Here is a 19277-nt window from a genome sequence, read left to right as displayed (position 1 = left end):
TTACTACAAGAGTTCTTACTGCAATTGGTAACACTAGATACATATATATGTATGTTAGGTTTGCAGCCAAGTATATTAACCGAACCTAACCTATTTATTTTGTTCTAGGTTTCCTCGGAGATATTACCGCTATTGTTTGTGACACTGTTTTGAGCTTTAAGTTTTTAACGATATTGCATTAATTTGTAATTATTTGATTTCAGATTAAATTATTTAAACATTCACACGTTAACTAGCAAACCAGACATTGCAAATTTTTACATTAACAAAGATATGTTCTCCAACAGAAACACTTTACAACTTATGTTAAATATCGAAAAAAATTAATGACTGGATCCTTTAAATTTTGTTAAAAATAGATCAGCAATTCACTGGAACCAGAAACGAGGTAAAATATCACCATTCCGAGGCTTAAAACAAAAATCCTTCTAATGTAACACGGCAAGTGATTTTGTTAATGAACTTTCACAGCAAATTAACAAAATTTAAAATTAAAAAAATACAAGTCAAGTACAGCTTTGGATCAGTTGGCTAATTAACACTGACTTGAGCTTCAAATTTGACAGGCTACCAGTTCGAAACTTAATACTTGCAATCTCTCGAATCGAATTTGATACTTGTAATTTAATAAGTCAAGACACTTAACACTTTTTAAAATAATCCAGCAATAGTTTTATAGTCAGCTGGTTTCTTAAAAGTAAAACATTTTCGTACTTCAAATAATGAATTTACTATGTTGACTTTCACTTTCTAGAGCAAAAAAGTAATTTCGCCAACTACAATGAATTAAATAGAAGCTCTCTGTCTTTACGGACAATTCTTCAATTGTGGGTAAACTCTCGATTAAAAACTCAATTCTTAGTCACCATACTCAATTTACAGTGAACAAGAATCCTTGTCTTCGCACATATCTATCAGTAATCTCAACGTCCCTTCAAGCAGCACATCAGACCTTGTTCTAAATAGCAAGCTATTGTTTAGTTTGCTTTAAGCGATTATTGATGACATTCAGTTATATTAAAATATCATGGATAACTAAAAGCACTATGTTTAAGTGCATATAGGCACCTGTGCTGAATTTTTGCTAAGATTTTATATGCACTACAACTGACTTCTTAACCAACTGCCAACTGTAATTTGCAAAGAAGAAAAGTGTCTCCCTCAATTAAAATCATTTTCATTTAGTCCCAATTCACTTCAAGTTATAGCCATGTGTTAAACAATTACCTGTCACAAGTTTTTTACCCATTACTTACGTCTAACGAATCTGCAGCTTTACTCTATATTATTATCTGTTCAATTGCCCCACGGTACACACAAAGCTGAATAACCAAATGACAGGGTAACGAGCTTGCTGACCCCTAAAAAACTTTCTAAACTTCTTTTTAAACTTATATTTCCATCTATTCATCTACACACATATGTATCCTAAATGCTACTTCTGATTTCTATTTCTACTAATATAGTATACTGGATGTGTCTTTTGATATAGCATACAAATACGTACCCCACATTGCGATTAAAATTTCCATTTCTTCTGATATAGTAGACTGGGGGTGTCTTTTGTACGTATCCTACATTACTATCAGCTTCAAACAAATCGTGAAACATTCTCAGCTAAAAGGTATAAATAGCTACCTGCAGAACCTTCGTACTCTAACATAAAATTGTCATATATTATATGTACCGTTAACCTACATATCCGTACGCATTTAATCTTATTGTAAAAACTGTTATCTAAAAATATTATTATTTAGCAAAAGTAAATAGTAACGCTATATATTTTAAACAATTTTTTCTAAATTATTTTTGGAACTTTACCCATAACAAAACAACACGATAACAATTAAGAACTGCAATTATTTTTAGTTTTTGCGTTTTTTATTTATATTTTTTTGTTTTTTTTTTTTTTGTTTATTAAAAACTAATTAATAATAAGTTCTTTTTTCATTCTTTTTTGCATTATAGACTTTACAATTTTCAATAATTATTTCTTATTTCTTTAAATTCAAAAAATATATATATATGTTATATATAAAAAGTATAAAATAAAAAGAAAAATTAACAATTGAAAATAAAACATAAAAATTCTCTTCTTTTTAAAACAAAATTAAATATTTTTATTGTATTCATATAAGATTTTTTTGTTTTTTGTTTCTTAAATAATATGTAAATAAATACAATAAAATATATATTTTTGTTTATTTCAGTTTTTTTTTTTTTTTGTTTTGTAATTCTTCACATTTGCTTTACATTTTATATAATAAAAACAATTTATTAAAGCAAAATAAAATAAATTATTTTCTTAAATTTAGCGTATATTCACTAAAAGAGAATTCTTTAATAAAAATTTATTTAAGTTTGCAAATTGTGTTTTTACAAATCATATATAAGTATTTATATAATTATAATTTCTTTTACATATTTCGTTAATTGTCGTTTATTTGCTAAATATTTATTTGTATTTGTTTTATTTTTTTTTTATTATAAAATAGTAAATATAATGTTTTTTTCTCCTTTAATTTTGTTACATTTATTTTATAATAATATATATATATATAGTTTCTTTTTATTACAGTTATATTTATTTGTTGTATTTTTGTGTTCATGCAAAATTTTCAATTCTTTACATATTTATATTATAAATTTAATTCCTGTTTTATTTAATTGTTATTTAAAATAATTTTACTGTATGATGAAAAATGTTTTTTTCTATTTTGCTTTGCTGATGCATTCAGTTTAATGAAATTATTAATTTTTACACATCATAAATTTTATTCTATTTTATTAAATTTGCTTTTTATTTTTTATTTACAAGCAATATTTTTTATATTCTAATCATTTTTCAAATATGATGTACATATATATAGATATATAGACATAAACACAATACATACATGTTATTATGCATATATATAAATACATATGTATTTATTTGTATAGAACGATTTATATAATATATAATTTTAATGAATTGAATGCTTAGAATTAATGATTTCAATTTATTTCTAATTTGGTACATTAGATAACAATACAAAACAATTTAATTTACATATTACAAAATGATTACAATAATATTGATAACAATGTGCGTAAATACTAAAATAAAATACATTTTTTTGCATAGCGTTTTATTTATAATGAATTTTGAGTGAACTGCCATTTTGTTTTCGTTGATTGACTAATTAATTCATAAATAACAAATTTATAATAATAACAACATAAAAATTAATTGAATAATTAAAAATATTTAATATTATAAACTAAAGTTTAAATATGACTTATAAGCAATATTGTATTTATATGCGATTTGGATATAATAATAGTGTTAAAGTATAAGCAAAAATATATAAAAATATGAAATAACATGAAGTATTAGACTAATGTAAGATTATATGAACATTTTATAAAATTTTTTAAATTTTCTGAATTGGTACTAACAATTTTCAGAAATATGTATTTTTAAATCTTAGTATTATACTGAGAATAATATTAATATAAAATATTAATTTTTGATAAATAAATTTAAAATTTTTATTTAAACTACAATAAAAAAAAATTTAATCGACATGTACTCTGTATTACAATGTTTACGTATATATATTTTTGAAACCAATTAATAAAACTTAAAAAAGATTTTACTAAAAAGAACAAAGACTAATAATAACAGAGATTCTGACAAATTTAGATTTATTTTTGTAAAATAGAGTATTTATCGAGATTATAATTTGCAAGTGTTTGTTAATTTATTAATAATATATTATTATTCAAAACGCTCATATAATCTCCATTAGAAAAAATAAAATGTTAATGTATATTAAAATCATTACAAATTTTTATAAAACTGAATTTTGTCTAAAAAGTAAAAGAATTTCCGCTACCAATTAATATATAAAATAAACAAAAAAAAAAAAATGATTACATATATTTATGCTTATAAATATATAAACAAATATAAAGATAAAAAACTATAAGACAAGTTATATAAAAATAATTATGAAATAGGATACAACCCGCATAATATTGTATAAAATTTAAAATATATATTGATTGAAATATAAAACATAAATAAAACAAAAAATTTATATATTACTTATAAACTCATATTAATTTATATTTACTTATTAATTTTTTTTCGAATGTAAATGAAAAATGTTTTTATATAATGGTTAAAATATAAGGAAAATATATAAATATAGATATGTAATAAATATATTTAAAAAAAAAATATTTTCATATCAACAGTATTGAGTTGAAGATTTTAATAATAAAATTTTAAATATTCAAAAATTTCTTTTTAATGTTTATTAATCTTAAAAATAATTAACAAAATTTGTGATACAATGCATTTTATTTTTATATATGAAAAGTTCTACTAATTGTAATTTTTATGATGCACTAAAAAATAAGTGAATTGTACATTGAACCATTAATGAAACTAGAAATAAAAGGAATTAATTTTATGCTCCAATTAAGAACGGGTCCATAGCTCAATACTATACGTCTTTTAAAAAATTGAAAAATTTCAATTTAAGAATTTTTTCAAATATATTTTAATTTGTTAAATGTATATGTATTTAAAATTTTGCATGTAAAAAATCAAATTTTACTGGCAACAGACCCATTTTCTAATTATATTTTACGTGTGCTCATACATAACTATATGGTTTATAAAGTTTGAGTAATTTCAAAAAAATAATATTAATACAAATAATTTAAAATGATTTTTAATAAAGAACCATTTGATTATGTTGTTATATCTTATAATCAATTAAGATTAATATTTTAGTACATAGTTTTTATCATTAAAAAAAATACACTGTATCATATTTTTGAACAAAACGATATTTAAATATGAAATTTAAATATATATTATTTTTAATAAATAAAAAAATATTATTTAGTTTAGTGTTATTATATACTTAATATATACAGAAATAATTTATTTAATATCTAAAATTTTTGCTTTGTAGTAATATATACTTATTATTAATAATTTTATTAAGTGTATTTGATTTGTATAATTTGTTGTTATTTTGCTTAATGTTTTTGCTTATACTAAATTATATTTAAGACTTCAGATACTTATCTTATATGTATGTATATGTATTTACAATGATTATCGAAATTGTAACCATTTTAGTACAAACTGATATTTTCTTATATAAATTTTATAACTTTTATATTTTAACTAATTCACATCTATGCTTTTTATCTATAAATTTTAATTGTATGAAAACAAAAAAATATACATGAGTACTTGGTGATATAACTTAATTTAATATACATTAGTAAGACTAGTTAGCAAACTAGTTTGCTATTTTGTATCGTTAAGTTAGTAACTAACTTTGAAAACTTAATTATATCAATTTTAAGTGAACAGTGAACTGATCTTTATTTAACAATTTTACTTTATGTGCATTTGTATTTTGCTTGTGGTATTAAAAAATTTGTTTTAAACAATTTGTTTTGTATAAAAATAGCAAAAAGAATAAAAAAATTTTTAATTAATTCAAAAGATTAGAGCTTTTAAATTTAAAATAAAAAAAACTTTTTTTCTCTTTTTTTATTTTTACAACATATTATATTATTCATTTATATTTAGTTAAATATTTTAGTCATCAAAATGTTTAGTCATAGGCACTTCAGCAATCATTAAATTTTACAAAAACAAATAATAATAATAATAATAATAAAGTGATTTAAACAATATAAGGAAATGCAATGTTTAGTAAATAAAGATGAAATTAATATTAATTTAAAAATAAATTCGTTAATTCACGAAATTACGTGGATGTGGCGGAAAATAAGTTTGTTATAAAACTAAATATTAAAAATCCTTTTAAAATATACATATATACATACATACATACATCTTTTATATGCAATATATATAATTATTATACTGAGACAAGAAAATTTTTGTATTACTGATAATAACTTTGTTATGTATTTTATTTTAGATTTAATCAACATCAGTTATAAAAAAAACTTTATATTTCTGTTTATTAGGAAAGCTCTTATATGATTATTGCAACCGAATAATTCACTAATATATTTAATAAATTTTATTATATATAGTATAGATCTAAATATATACATATAGAATATATATGCATATATATAACAAATTATTTATTATATATAGCATATTTATTTATTAGTAGTGTATACAAATTTTAATAAATGCTCATATACATCATATACATATTTATTTTTCATATATAACAAAGTATTTATTATATAAGCCACATATTATCTATAATGCAAACAATATTTGTCAAATACATCTATAGATTATATATGTATATATGTTTTTCATGCGTAAAAATTGTCTATTATATATGCTAAACATTTTTTATTGTGTATACAATATTTATTAAATACATATACATATGTGACATATAACATATATAATATATATATTTACTGTACATAACATATGTATTAATTGTACATAACATATATATTTATTGTACATAACATATATATTATTTATTGTACATAACCTATATATATTTATTGTACATATAATGCCGTAGTGAGCATAATATAACATTTATTATATAAGTGATATAATACTATTGCAAATATAATAAACTATTTGTTATATGCAAATCATATATTTATTATAACGCATGTCATGTAGTCCATAGTAATTATTACTACATATATTTAAATGTTATTGTACACGTAATACATGTATTTGTAAATATATATGCACATATAAATGTATATCAAGATCTTGTGTTATACTATTTAAATTTTTAAATATGTATGTATATATGTATATTTGAATATCAGTTTTAGGTACATATACTTATGTATATAAATCCAAACAAAGACATACACATAACTTCTTATTTGATCACAGTCTTCAAGCTTATGTAAACTCGCGTCTCTCAAAACTTTAAAGTAATTTATAAGTTTATTGTATATCAAATCTAAGAATGTATGCATAGCACAGAGATTACGTTACTAGCATTTTATGAGTGCATAATATAAATGACAATTGCTAATTATAAACTTAATCAAATGAAAAACTACATACTACAATGGTTCAGTAGTTTTCTAAACAACTAAGTGTGTATATCATTCGTTATGAATTTCTTAATTTTTTTTTAAACAACTATTAAGCATTAAAAACTAAACAAAAATACTGTGAGCAAAAATTATATTAAATTTATATCTTAAAAATTTTTAAATCTCTTAAATTTAAAAAATATTTGTTTTAAGTTTTTTCAATTTTGAGTTATATTCGCTTTTACAACTTTCAGATCTATTCGTATATTCAAAGTTTTGTGTACAAACATGAATAACTTCGTAAATATATATAATTTTATTGAATATATTTAAGAGAAAAATAATTATATTCAGTTCAATATATTTAGAGGCTTTCGGTTTTATATACTTGAATATATAATCATGTGCTTAGGGTATATAAATAAAACATAACGTTATGTGTTTTGTTGTATGTAGTTTATTTTTTATAAAAGATATTAAATGAAATCATATATTTTAGGTTTGAATAAAAATGAAAAAAAATTATATAGAAAATACAGAATTGTTTTATTATGTCAAGTATTAGAGGTCAATAACAAAATCAATTTTTTTTTTATTTTATAAATTATATATTAATTTTTTTTTTTAGAATTTTTAGAAAATTTTTTTAATGTTTCATCAATAAGGAAAATGTATTAAAGAGTACATAATCATAAAAATTGTAATATAACTATGTAAGATTTTATATAGGTGTATGCAAAACATAATAATTTTTAATAGATAAAACAAAAAAATAGTATCATTTTTTATATAGGATGTTACAACAGTTTAATTTTAACATTAAACACGATTTTCTACCGTTTATAAACTTCAGTTCAATTCTAATTTGAGTTTTAAAATCAACGTTAAGAGCTACTTTTCAAAAAAAAAATTTTAAAAATTTAAAAAGAATTAAAAAAAAATTGAAATAAAAATAAAAAAAAAATTAAAAAAAATAAAATAAAAACAAATAAATAACTTAAAATAATTTTCAAAAAAAAAGCACAGTTTATAGAACACAAGCTTTGAATAATCAATTAACTTTAAAGTATGAAAAGTGCTACTTTACGTTGAAAACTAAATGATTAAAACTAAAATTCATTAAAATTAACACAAGCAAGCAACGATTTAGAATTTTAATATATATTTGGTCTATATTGGCGCTTATAGTATTCGAGTATTACGATATTCGAACAGTTAGAATAGAACCAAACTGGAACATTTGGGTCAAACACTTTTAATATTTTAAAAAAAATCGAGTTGCTTTTAAGTGATGACTTGAACATTAATATGTTCGACTTCGAATATCAAAATGCAAGACCACAAGCGTTCTCGAACATTGAAGTTCTAGTGCACAAATGTGCTTAAACATTAAAAAAACTTGAATAAAAGTGTACTCAAATATCTAAGTGGTCGAGCAAGCACAAATGCATCAAAATACGCTAGCACAAGTGTATTTGAACATCAAAATGCTCAGAATTTAAATAGCCCGCATATTGTCTTATGCACTATTTTTATTGTGTTAAACTTGCAAAATTTATGATACATTTTTTTATTTATGATTAATAGTAGTATATCTATCAAGCAAGATATTGAAGTGGATATTATAGATTTTGCTTTTTTAAAATAAGATTAAAAATAAAGGTAAAAAGGGAATAAAAGCGAAAATAAATTATAATATATCTTAAAGTAACTCCCTTCTTCTCTTAATGCAGTCAAAAACAATATATAATATAATTTTAACAAATAAATTTTTGTAACAGTTTATAAGTTAATATTTTCCTATGTGTTTTATGAGATGACATTATATATTATAACGCTTGTTACATTAACGCGTTTGTGTTTGTTACTCAAAAACTGTTAGGTACATTAACGTTTTAAATATTGTTTTATATATAACTTAATGCTAATACATCTGTATCAAATAGCTGACACCTATTAAGTATATTTTTTGTAACTATAAAGACACAAAAAATTATAACTTAATAAATATTTAATGCATTTGCTATTTAAATTTAATTATCTTATTATAATATGTACTTATTACTAAATGAACTTAAAACTGTTTCTCACGTTTCTTACTTACTATATTAATTCTATTTAATCTTTTTATTATTAAGCATTTCATTAAACTACATTTCTGTTATAGTTCAATTTATTTATGCATAAGTTTTTACATTTCAAATATACTATCATACTATACTTATTTATGTATTTAATATATGATATTATGTATATGTACACGAAAAATATGCTCTTAGTGCTGCCCAAAACATATGCAACTAATAGCTATACAAAATTTTAGCGCTGTGCTGCTATATATCTGAATGATAATTCACCATTCCATAAAGACAATTTTTTTTGCAATACAAAAAATTAAATTTAATTATATATATAAAAAGATTAGCACAAATTCAATAATATTTATTACATATGTTTTGAGAAAAATAATTATAATTTTATTATTTTTATTAAAAATATAATTCTATTGGTACATTCTGAAAGGTATTTTAATAAAAAATAATGAAGAATTCATGTATTGGATTCATTGGTTTTTGCAATTTTTTTTTATATTTTATGGCACATAAAAAACTGTTTTCATTCGAATAATATGATTGAATTAATAATTCGTTCATTTTAACTATTTGGACGTATGTTTTGTGGTATGTATGTTTACGTATTGGCAAAAATTTTAATTTTTTTTGTGTAAACGTTTAACAAAATGATGTATGCAAACAAAAATATATATTTAAATTAATAGAATATGTTCAATTTAAATTTTGTGCATCGGAATACAAAAAAGGAAAAACATTAATTTTTAAATAAAATTCCAAATTAAATGCATTTAAATAAAAAAAAATATTTTTGGCATTTCTTAAACTTAAGAAAAACATATTTTTATTTATACATATATAAGTTTTATAAATATGTATATATATAAATTTATTATATATATAAACATATATATAAATAGATCATTTTAATATTTTAAATCATGAAACCTTTTAACTGAGAATATTAGAAGAAATGCATCTGTGTTATTTTTAGTTTTGTTTCGTATTATGTATTTTGTTTCCTTTTTTCTTAATGTGTTTACGTACACTAACAATAATTGAACGAAATTATAAGTTGAATAAGCATTTTCCAAAAAAATTTCTGTATTATAGAGAAATTTTAATTAAAATAGTTAATATATAAAATAGTTAATGTACATCGTCGTCATCGTCATAATTTCAAATGAAAATTTATCAAATTTTGCGTTTTTACTAATAGTTTTGTTATTTTCAATTTGCTCTACCATATATTTAAATTTCATTATTACAGCATACATTTTTGTACACTAATTTTTTAAATTTATTTGAATGAAAAAATACTTAGAACTTGTGGTTATTATTCTACATTTGCAACCAGTAGCATTTTTCATATTTTTTCATGTTTTATATAATATTTTTAGTGTACTTCTTGTAATTTTTCATGTATGTACTTTTACCCTACCTATCTATCCTAGCTATAAACTGAATATTTCATTTAACCTAAGATATTTTTATATATTAATACAGTATATAATATTATGATATATTTATGTATATATATATAGAGACATATACATATTAATTAATCTTTTTACATAAGTTTATGATATAAGTTTATGCATGTGTCAGTCACATAAGTTATTATAATTTATGACAGCTCACAAATATACGCACATATATACACTTGATTTATAAACATAAATAATTTTATATGTATAGATGCCTGCGCACGTAAAGAAACATTTCAAATATAAGTTTATAACATTTACATTTTTTTATAATATTATTTGATTATTTTTATAACACACCATTGCGTTGCGTTTTTTTTTTTGTCTATTCACAAACGATGAATTTAAAATTAATAGTTTCCTTACATATTTGACTGGTCCTTGTATAATACAACTTAAGCGTGCATACAAAATCGATATCTAAAAATGAAACAAAATATTAAATATTATTAAAATATTATTAATATTAAACTTATTTATATATAAATAAATATATATAAATATATATGTAAGAAAACAAAAAATATATATAAATATAAATATATATACTTAAAACTATATATAAATATATATAAATACAAATATATATACTTATAAAATATATATAACTATACACGAATAAATATAAATATAAACACATAAATATAAGTATAATATAATGAAAATAAAAATATATATCAATAAATATAAATATATAAATATAATTTAGAACTAAAAATTAATATAAATAAATATAAATAAATATAAATAAATATAAATAAATATAAATAAATATAAATAAATATAAACAAATGAAAAATACATGTAAATAAAATTATAGAAACTGAAAATATATATAACAAAATAAAAAGAAACTTAAAAATACATATTTAAAAATAATCTTAAAATAAATACCTAAAAAAATATATAAATAGAAAATCAATAAATATAATTAATAATAACACAAAATTTTTAATAAAACGTGATATAATAAAAAATATACAAATAAACAAAAATACACACAAGAAACTGAATATATAATTTAATAAAATACATGTAATTGAAAAAAATGTAATTAAAACAAAATATTTAATTAAAAAAAATATACAATTTAAAAATAAAATTTGTAATTAAAAAAACGTAATTTTAAAAGAATATGTGATTTATAAAAAATATTTAAATATTTTAAATATTACAATTTTAACTTTTGAAGAAAAATGTGTAATTTAAAAAATTGTAATTTTAAAAAATATGGACTTTAAAAATATATTTAAAAACCGAAAGAATAGATAGCAATATACTCGTAACAATCTTGAGTAACAAATATTAAATAATTATAACTAAACATTATAAACAAATATGATAAATTTGAAGTACTTTAAAGACAAATAAATAAAAGTATAAAAAGAATTACAGCAATATGCAATAATATTCAATAAATAGATAAACAAAAATAATATATGTATATTTATGAATAACGTAAATTAAAAATAAATACATCCATACAAAATATAAAAAATAGCATAAAGAAATATTTTACTTACATTTTTTTCTATTTTGTTGCCGCAATCACATCCAATTTTTTTCCCGTTTAGTTAAAATAGTTAAATTCTCTAGTTTAAGCAACATTATAATATATACAGATGCATATATATTTATTACAATATATATATTAACGAGTATATAAGCAATAGTTTAGTTTAATATTCGTAAATTAAGGTATGTCCAGCAATTTTTCATCATATTGTGTCGTAAGTAATAGCATTAGTAGTTGTTTTTTGTTAGTTTAAATTTAAGCTCACTTCTCTAGTGCAAAGAAACCCTTACGTCGTAACGCAATCATCAATAACTACAATTTGTTTTTTTTTTTTTTGCCAAAAATACTTCTTATAAGTTTTTCGTATGTACTATATAAATTTTATAGTTTTTTAGTTTTAGCAGTCAAGTTTCTAATCTGATAATTTGCTTATGTTGCATCATTAAAGTTTTTTCAATCGGATACATTTTGTAGAACACGTTTTAATTTTTTTTTCTCATATATATGCCATATTTTTGGTTATATCTATTTGCAATTTTAATATATGTATAAATATGTAAGATATTAAATATATAATATTATATATATAAATAATACATTACTTACATTTATATTATATTGTATAAAATACAATATTAATGTACATTGCACTAAATATCATATTAACTAAATATTAGCGATATTAAAATATATATACTTATATGTATATATTTACGTATATACATATATATGTTATACATATATGCGTTATATTGAATATAATTCGAGAATATTTAGTAAATATATTTAATGCAGCTTAAACACATATTGCACTCTATAAACATATATATAAACATGTATACAAACATATATATAAATATATATAAAATATTAATTACTATAAATGTTACGTATTTTATTAATAATATATATGTATTATATAAATTATGATTATGTTTAGTTTGTCATATAACTTTTACGTTATACTTTATTATTTATTTTTAATTGTTATTTTATTACATACGTTATAATGATACGTTATGATATATATTAACATATTTTATACTTATATAATTTATTATATATATTATAATCTGTATAAAATAATTTTATCATATACATCACCTAATAATGTATATTATTTTTATCATAATATATACTATTACTTTATATGTATTATATATTATATTTTTAATATATTAAAATCAAATTTACGTCACATTTTTAAATTGTTATATATTATTTTGGCATATATATATATACGTAAGAATTTATGTGCATTCTTAACTATTTTAATCATTTTTGGGTTCATGTAAATTCTTTATGCTATCATACATCCTAATTATTACGTCCAGCCTTACGACTAAACGAATTGGCAGCGCTACTATTACTATCGCCAGTATCAACTCTGTCACGTACATTTTTGTCTTTAGCATCGGAACGGTTACGACTAACATTTACTGTAGCTGTCGTTATTGAACTACTGCTACTACTATTAGCACTATTATTACTACCAGTGCTTTGTCTATTTTCACGAGAAGCATCTACAAAAACAAAAAAAAATTATAAATTAAATATATATGTATATTACAATTATATTTTGTTTTGTTCAGTACTTACCTTTATCTTTTGTATTTTCACCTCGCATTACTACGTTTCCAATTGTATTCACAGCACCAATATTGCTATTGTTATTGTTTCCGGCTAAAGCACCAGTAGGGACAAAAGTTTGATTTGTAGCATTTGAATTATTTCTTTTTTCCACCATTACATTTGTACTAGCAGCAGACTTTTCGTTAGTTTTCTCACCAATTGTTGCAGTCATTTCGATTTTAGCAGTTGTTGCTGTTGGGGTCGTAGTGGTTACCACAGCTGGTCCAGTTACAATCTCATTTTTGTTAATGGCAATTGGTGATAAAGTTCCAGCAGTATCTCTATTACCATCAGTTCGTTGTGCAACCTGCGCATAACTTAAACGCGCACTATTTGCAGCAGCCACAGCTGCTGCAATATTTTCAATTGATGACGATGAAGTGGATGTCGAGGCATTTTTTTGTTTAGTAGCATCTTTTGGCGTATCTTTTTTGGCGAGTAAAGCAGCAATGGCGGGTGGCTTTTTATGATTGCTTAAGCTACAATCTGCTAAATTTGTAGTCATAGTGGAAACGTTGCAGGTAACAGCAAGTATGTTCGGCGATGAGGTAGCTGGTGTAGCAATCGATATTTTCGCGCTGCTATTATTATTATTATTTACATTACTGTTGCTAGACCTTTCGTTGCTATTATCGCTAATTGATTGCTGTTTATTAATAGCTTCTGTAGTAAATGATTCCTCAGTCTTGTTAATTGTTTTATCGTGGTTGATGTTAGTGTTGCTATTACTAATCTCAGTAGCATGCATTGCTAATATATTGCTGTTACTACTGTTCGTATTATTATTTATATTTTTATTATTTTGTGTTATACACTTTATCACAGATGAGGAGTTATTTTGTTTATTTGTCATTGATTTATTATTGGACTTGGTCAATGCTGCAGTTGTGACTGTTGATGAGACTTCCTCAACAGTAACCGTATCAGCGGCAGATATCATTGGTGGACTTATTGCACTTGACCGCTGTTGTTGTTGTTGTTGACTTTGCTGATGATAATGCTTGTTATGAGTAGATTCTTTTCGCGATTTATTGCCTTTGCTATTTGTATTTCCACCGCTACCTCGAACCACATCAGACAATCTATTTTCTGTCCAATTGCTATTGGAACCGGAGGAACCATTTCCGCCACTACCACTACCTGAGTTGCTACTGGTATTAATAAAGGAACCTTTATTTAATGGCAGCGTACCGCTGCTATTTGAGCCTTGATGGTATTGGTTCTGCTGTATTTGTTGCAGATTGTTGTTGAAAGCCTTTAAATATTGATCGCCGCTAGAAGTATTGCTAATAATGGCAGATGTTGTAGCATTAGTAGCGTCATTTGAACCCAATTGCTGCTGTTGATGATGACTCTGCTGGCTTATATTGGCAGTTTGTTTGCTACTTAGAGCTAAAGCGCTATTGTTATTGGTAATATTAGATGCGGAAAGGTTTGATGTTGCGGAAGAAGCAGCCGATGAAGATGTTGCTATTATTCAAAATTCAAAAATTAAATTACCAATTTTTATTGCCACTTTTGGCTGGAAATTTTTTTTTTAAAAAATATTTTTTTTTACAATTTAAACTATTAAAATAGATTTTCTCACCTGGCAGTGGTGGGAACGCATCTGCTTCCAAGTCGAACTGTGGAGGTTGCACTGGTTGAACATTTTGATTTTGCTGATTGTGATGTCCGCCACCCCGTTCGCTAGAGCTATTAATGTTATTGCCTCCGCCACCACCACCACCACCGCTATGATGGTGGTTGCTGTAATGATGACTGGAGGGAACATGATGAGACTGATGATGTTGAGAGGTAGAATGATGGGGATGATGTGAAGATGACGACGATCCATGCTGGGACTGATGATGCGATCCACTATTGTAATGTGGGTTGTAATTATTTCCTTTATAGCCACCGCGATGATCCTCGCGATGATGCATATAACCTCCACCATGATGTCCTGTATCACCTCCACGGCTTGAGTGATGGCCACTATTGGACGATTGGGAAACATTGCTTGATGGACCCGAGGAAGATTGTTGGTGACCATGATGCGAATTACCATAGGATTGCTGCTGGGAATTAGAGGATTGCATAATTATTTTGGCTTTTTGGGAATTTATATTTGTAGTTGTTGTAATTGTAATTGTTGTGGTAGTAGTTGCTATATTAATACAATTCAAATTTGAATTGTTTATATCGTTAGTAATCTCATTATGACAATTATTAGTGGACTTAATAGTATTTGTATTAGTAGTATTAGTAGAACTTATTAATTTATTATTATTATTATTGATGTTAAGGAAGTTACTGGACATATTTTGGGCATGATTTAAATTTGAAGATTGAGATTGATTTTGGCTTGGATTAAGTTTATACAAATTAGAAATTGGGGTGCCGCTGGTGCCGACGGCAGTGATGACGGTGGTGGTGGGGTTGCTAGTAACTGAATGCACTTCTCCAGTACCGCTGCCGCCTCCTCCTCCGTTCACGATGCCAACGCATCCAATGCTGCTCCCTCCCCCTACACTACCCAGTCCAGCCATACCTCCTCCACCACCCCCAGTATGGACAAATGTGCTATTAGTTGTATAAAACGATGAAATACTGACCCCGCCGCCTCCAACATTACTCATACGGTTATTAGGTGAGTAATTCATGCCACTGCCATCATCATCACGTCGTCGTCGTCGATGTCTAGGCTGAGACCAATGTGGTGGATCCTTGCCTCCTCCACCACCACCAACAGAAGTTGCCAATGAAGATGATGAACTAGACATATTTCGACTGTGTTGTGGTGCATGCAAAGATTGCTGTTGCCCTTCATTGCCACCAATTAAGGCATCATCTTGTAATTCTGCACCATGTGAATGTTGTGATTGTTGTTGGTGGTGGGATTGTAAATGTTGTGCTGACACTGTTGGTGTTGCATGTACATAGGAAGCATGTTGAATAGAACCTGTGGGCACAGCATTTGAGGAAGGCATTTGATAGTGAGTTTGTTGCATAAGCGCCGAATTATTATTTGCTTGTTGCTGAAGCTGTTGTGCTTGATTTTGCACATGATGTGCAGTAGCAACTGATTGCGGTTGTGTGTTATAAAGGTGATGGGTAGATATGCCACTATTTACATATGTTTTTTCCATGGACGATTTTGGTATACCACCTAATAATAGTTTTTTTCATTAATAAATATTTCATCATCTTTCATTGTGATTAATTTTATGATTTACTAACCTGTATTTGTTTTCATATTTGAAAAGTGTCGATTGGAACTGACGCCTTGTTGCTGATGCTGTTGATGGGTTTGACTTACAGCAACTTGTTGGGGTTGATTCTGTGATTGCATTTGATGCTGTTGAGTTTGGTGTTGAGAATGCTGATCTACTAGTGCAGCAGGCACAACACTGACTATACCTCCGGCTACATTATTTGACACAATAATATTTCCGCCAGCTAGTTGTTGAGGTTGTTGATGTTGCATTTGTTGTGAAGAGTTTCGTGGCTTATTTCTATGACCAGTTGAGTTATTTCCATTATTAGAATTGTTCCGATGATTATTATATCGCCCACCGCCGCCTTGAGACTTCGAAGAGCCCATCGGTGCACCAGGCTGTGGTGCTGATGTAGCATAAGCAGGTAAACCTTGCGCCGTTAAGCCATTGGCTGTAAAGACATTTCCAATTTCATAGAAGTTTTGACCATGACCCGTGCTAGCGGCTGCCGCTACAGCAGCAGCCGTCGGTTGCCAAGGTGCAGCAACAAATCCTGGATATAATTGTTGTTGTTGGAATGGCTGTAATAATTAATAAAAATATTTATAAAGACATTAAGACAATTGCATATAAATAACAAATCTATCATATAATTTAATAATGAGTTTTTACTTACGATTAAATGTACTTGTCCATTATATGGTACAGGTGCTTGCGCCATTGCACCGTTGGCAGCATAAACTATACGTTGAGGTCCACTGTATGTAACTGCAGCAGCAGCTGCAGCATTAGGATCATAGACAGCCGCTGGTGGAGAAGTTAGCCTGTAATTATTACTCTTAGGGTTCACATTCGACATTGGTAGACGGTGTACATAAGGCTTGGCTTTCATACGAGCCATTACTGGTCTTCCCTGTAATACAATAACAAATTATATAATTAATTTGTTTATATAAAGAATATATATATTTAGATTATATATTTATATTTATAACAAAAACTAAGACATTATTGTTTATATGACATATATTATTGAGTTTTGAAAGCATACCTGAAATTCTTTAACGTCTTCACGTAAAAACTGGAACGCTTTATGAGCGTCCTCATCAGACTCAAAAGTAATATACCACGAATCATTACCCGCAAACTCACAAGATATCACACGGGGGCAATTATCGTGAACAAATATTTTCTACAAATTGTAAATTTTATTTCTTAGTAAATATTATAAGTTTGAAACTCTTTTCACTTCTTACCTTCACTTCCTCTACTGGGGTTTTTTCATCAACTTCTCTTAAGATAACAATGCAACGCTTACAATTTGGCCGAACATGTTTACCGTCTTCATGTACCTGCACATTTGGGGATTCTCGCAACACTTCCGTTATCAAATTAATGTCCTTAGTCAATTTCTTTACAAGATTAAAATTAGCAACAGTCCATATGGGTACATATTGATCACTATCCATTTGTGAAAGCAGATAAGTATCATTTGCCAGATTTTCTCTAATGGATTATAGATATAAAATTAAGTTATATATAAATAATAACAATGAGATTTAAATTAAGTTAAGTACCTTGAAAAGTAATATTCTAATTGGGTAGCCAAACTCTGTTTCAATTGCTCCAAGGACATGACATTACTTTCAGCGCCGATTCCACCTATATTATTGCTATTGCCACTATTGGAGATTTGATGATGTTGATGCTGTTGGTGTTGTTGCTGTTGCACTTGATGGTGTTGATGTTGCTGCTGCTGTATAACACCATTGGGTACAACAACATGATGTTGTACGTGTGGGTTGTGTGTAGCTGCTGATGCAGCTGCTCCTGACAACTGTTCAACAGTGACCAAATTTGTACCAGCACCGGATAAATCATCTTGACTATAGCAGACAGTGCCATTCATAACGGCATATTCGGTGTTATCAATCGTTGTGGTCGTCACAGCGGCAGCACCACCAGTTGCAACTTGCGGTTGATGTGCATATTGCAAATGTTGCTGATGTTGTTGCACTTGCGGCTGAACTGTTTGCATTGTAGGTTGTTGCGTATGGGCGGCGGTGTGACTATGAGCATGTGTATGTTGTAACAGTTGTTGGTGTTGAGTTGGTTGTGGAGCTGCCACTTGTAATGCTTGTGGATGGGGCGGCTGAGTTGCGGTGGTTGCTATAATAGGAATGTGTGTTGCTGCCGAAGCTGCCAATTGTGTAGTCGAAGCATACAAATTTGGAGCCAACATTGCCGGATCTACATTTGTATAAACTGTAGTGGCGACAGGTGGTTGTAGCTTAACAGTATCTCCATTCATATAAACATAACCGCCTATTATGATAATAAATAGTTA

At 25.4% G+C, this 19277-nt stretch overlaps 1 protein-coding gene across 1 annotated transcript in view; it reads right to left on the bottom strand.

Moving 5' to 3' along the window:
- Window positions 1–13296: 13296 nt before the first annotated feature.
- Window positions 13297–19277, bottom strand: part of LOC119669025 (la-related protein Larp4B-like) — an 8043-nt gene continuing 2062 nt past the window's right edge. The window contains exons 2-10 of the mRNA XM_038078752.1: window positions 18508–19255; window positions 18187–18436; window positions 17982–18122; window positions 17607–17843; window positions 16953–17511; window positions 16328–16881; window positions 15319–15787; window positions 13698–15200; window positions 13297–13621 (exon numbers count right to left, since the gene is read on the bottom strand). Of these exons, the coding sequence (XP_037934680.1) occupies window positions 13416–13621; window positions 13698–15200; window positions 15319–15787; window positions 16328–16881; window positions 16953–17511; window positions 17607–17843; window positions 17982–18122; window positions 18187–18436; window positions 18508–19255 (4667 nt within the window). The 3' untranslated portion in view covers window positions 13297–13415. The remainder of the gene's footprint in view (window positions 13622–13697; window positions 15201–15318; window positions 15788–16327; window positions 16882–16952; window positions 17512–17606; window positions 17844–17981; window positions 18123–18186; window positions 18437–18507; window positions 19256–19277) is intronic.

Source organism: Teleopsis dalmanni, chromosome 1, assembly GCF_002237135.1.
Source record: "Teleopsis dalmanni isolate 2A chromosome 1, ASM223713v2, whole genome shotgun sequence".
NCBI lineage: Eukaryota > Metazoa > Arthropoda > Insecta > Diptera > Diopsidae > Teleopsis > Teleopsis dalmanni.
The sequence above is the reverse complement of the archived record's forward strand: the minus strand, read 5'-3'. Positions and strand labels throughout refer to the sequence as shown.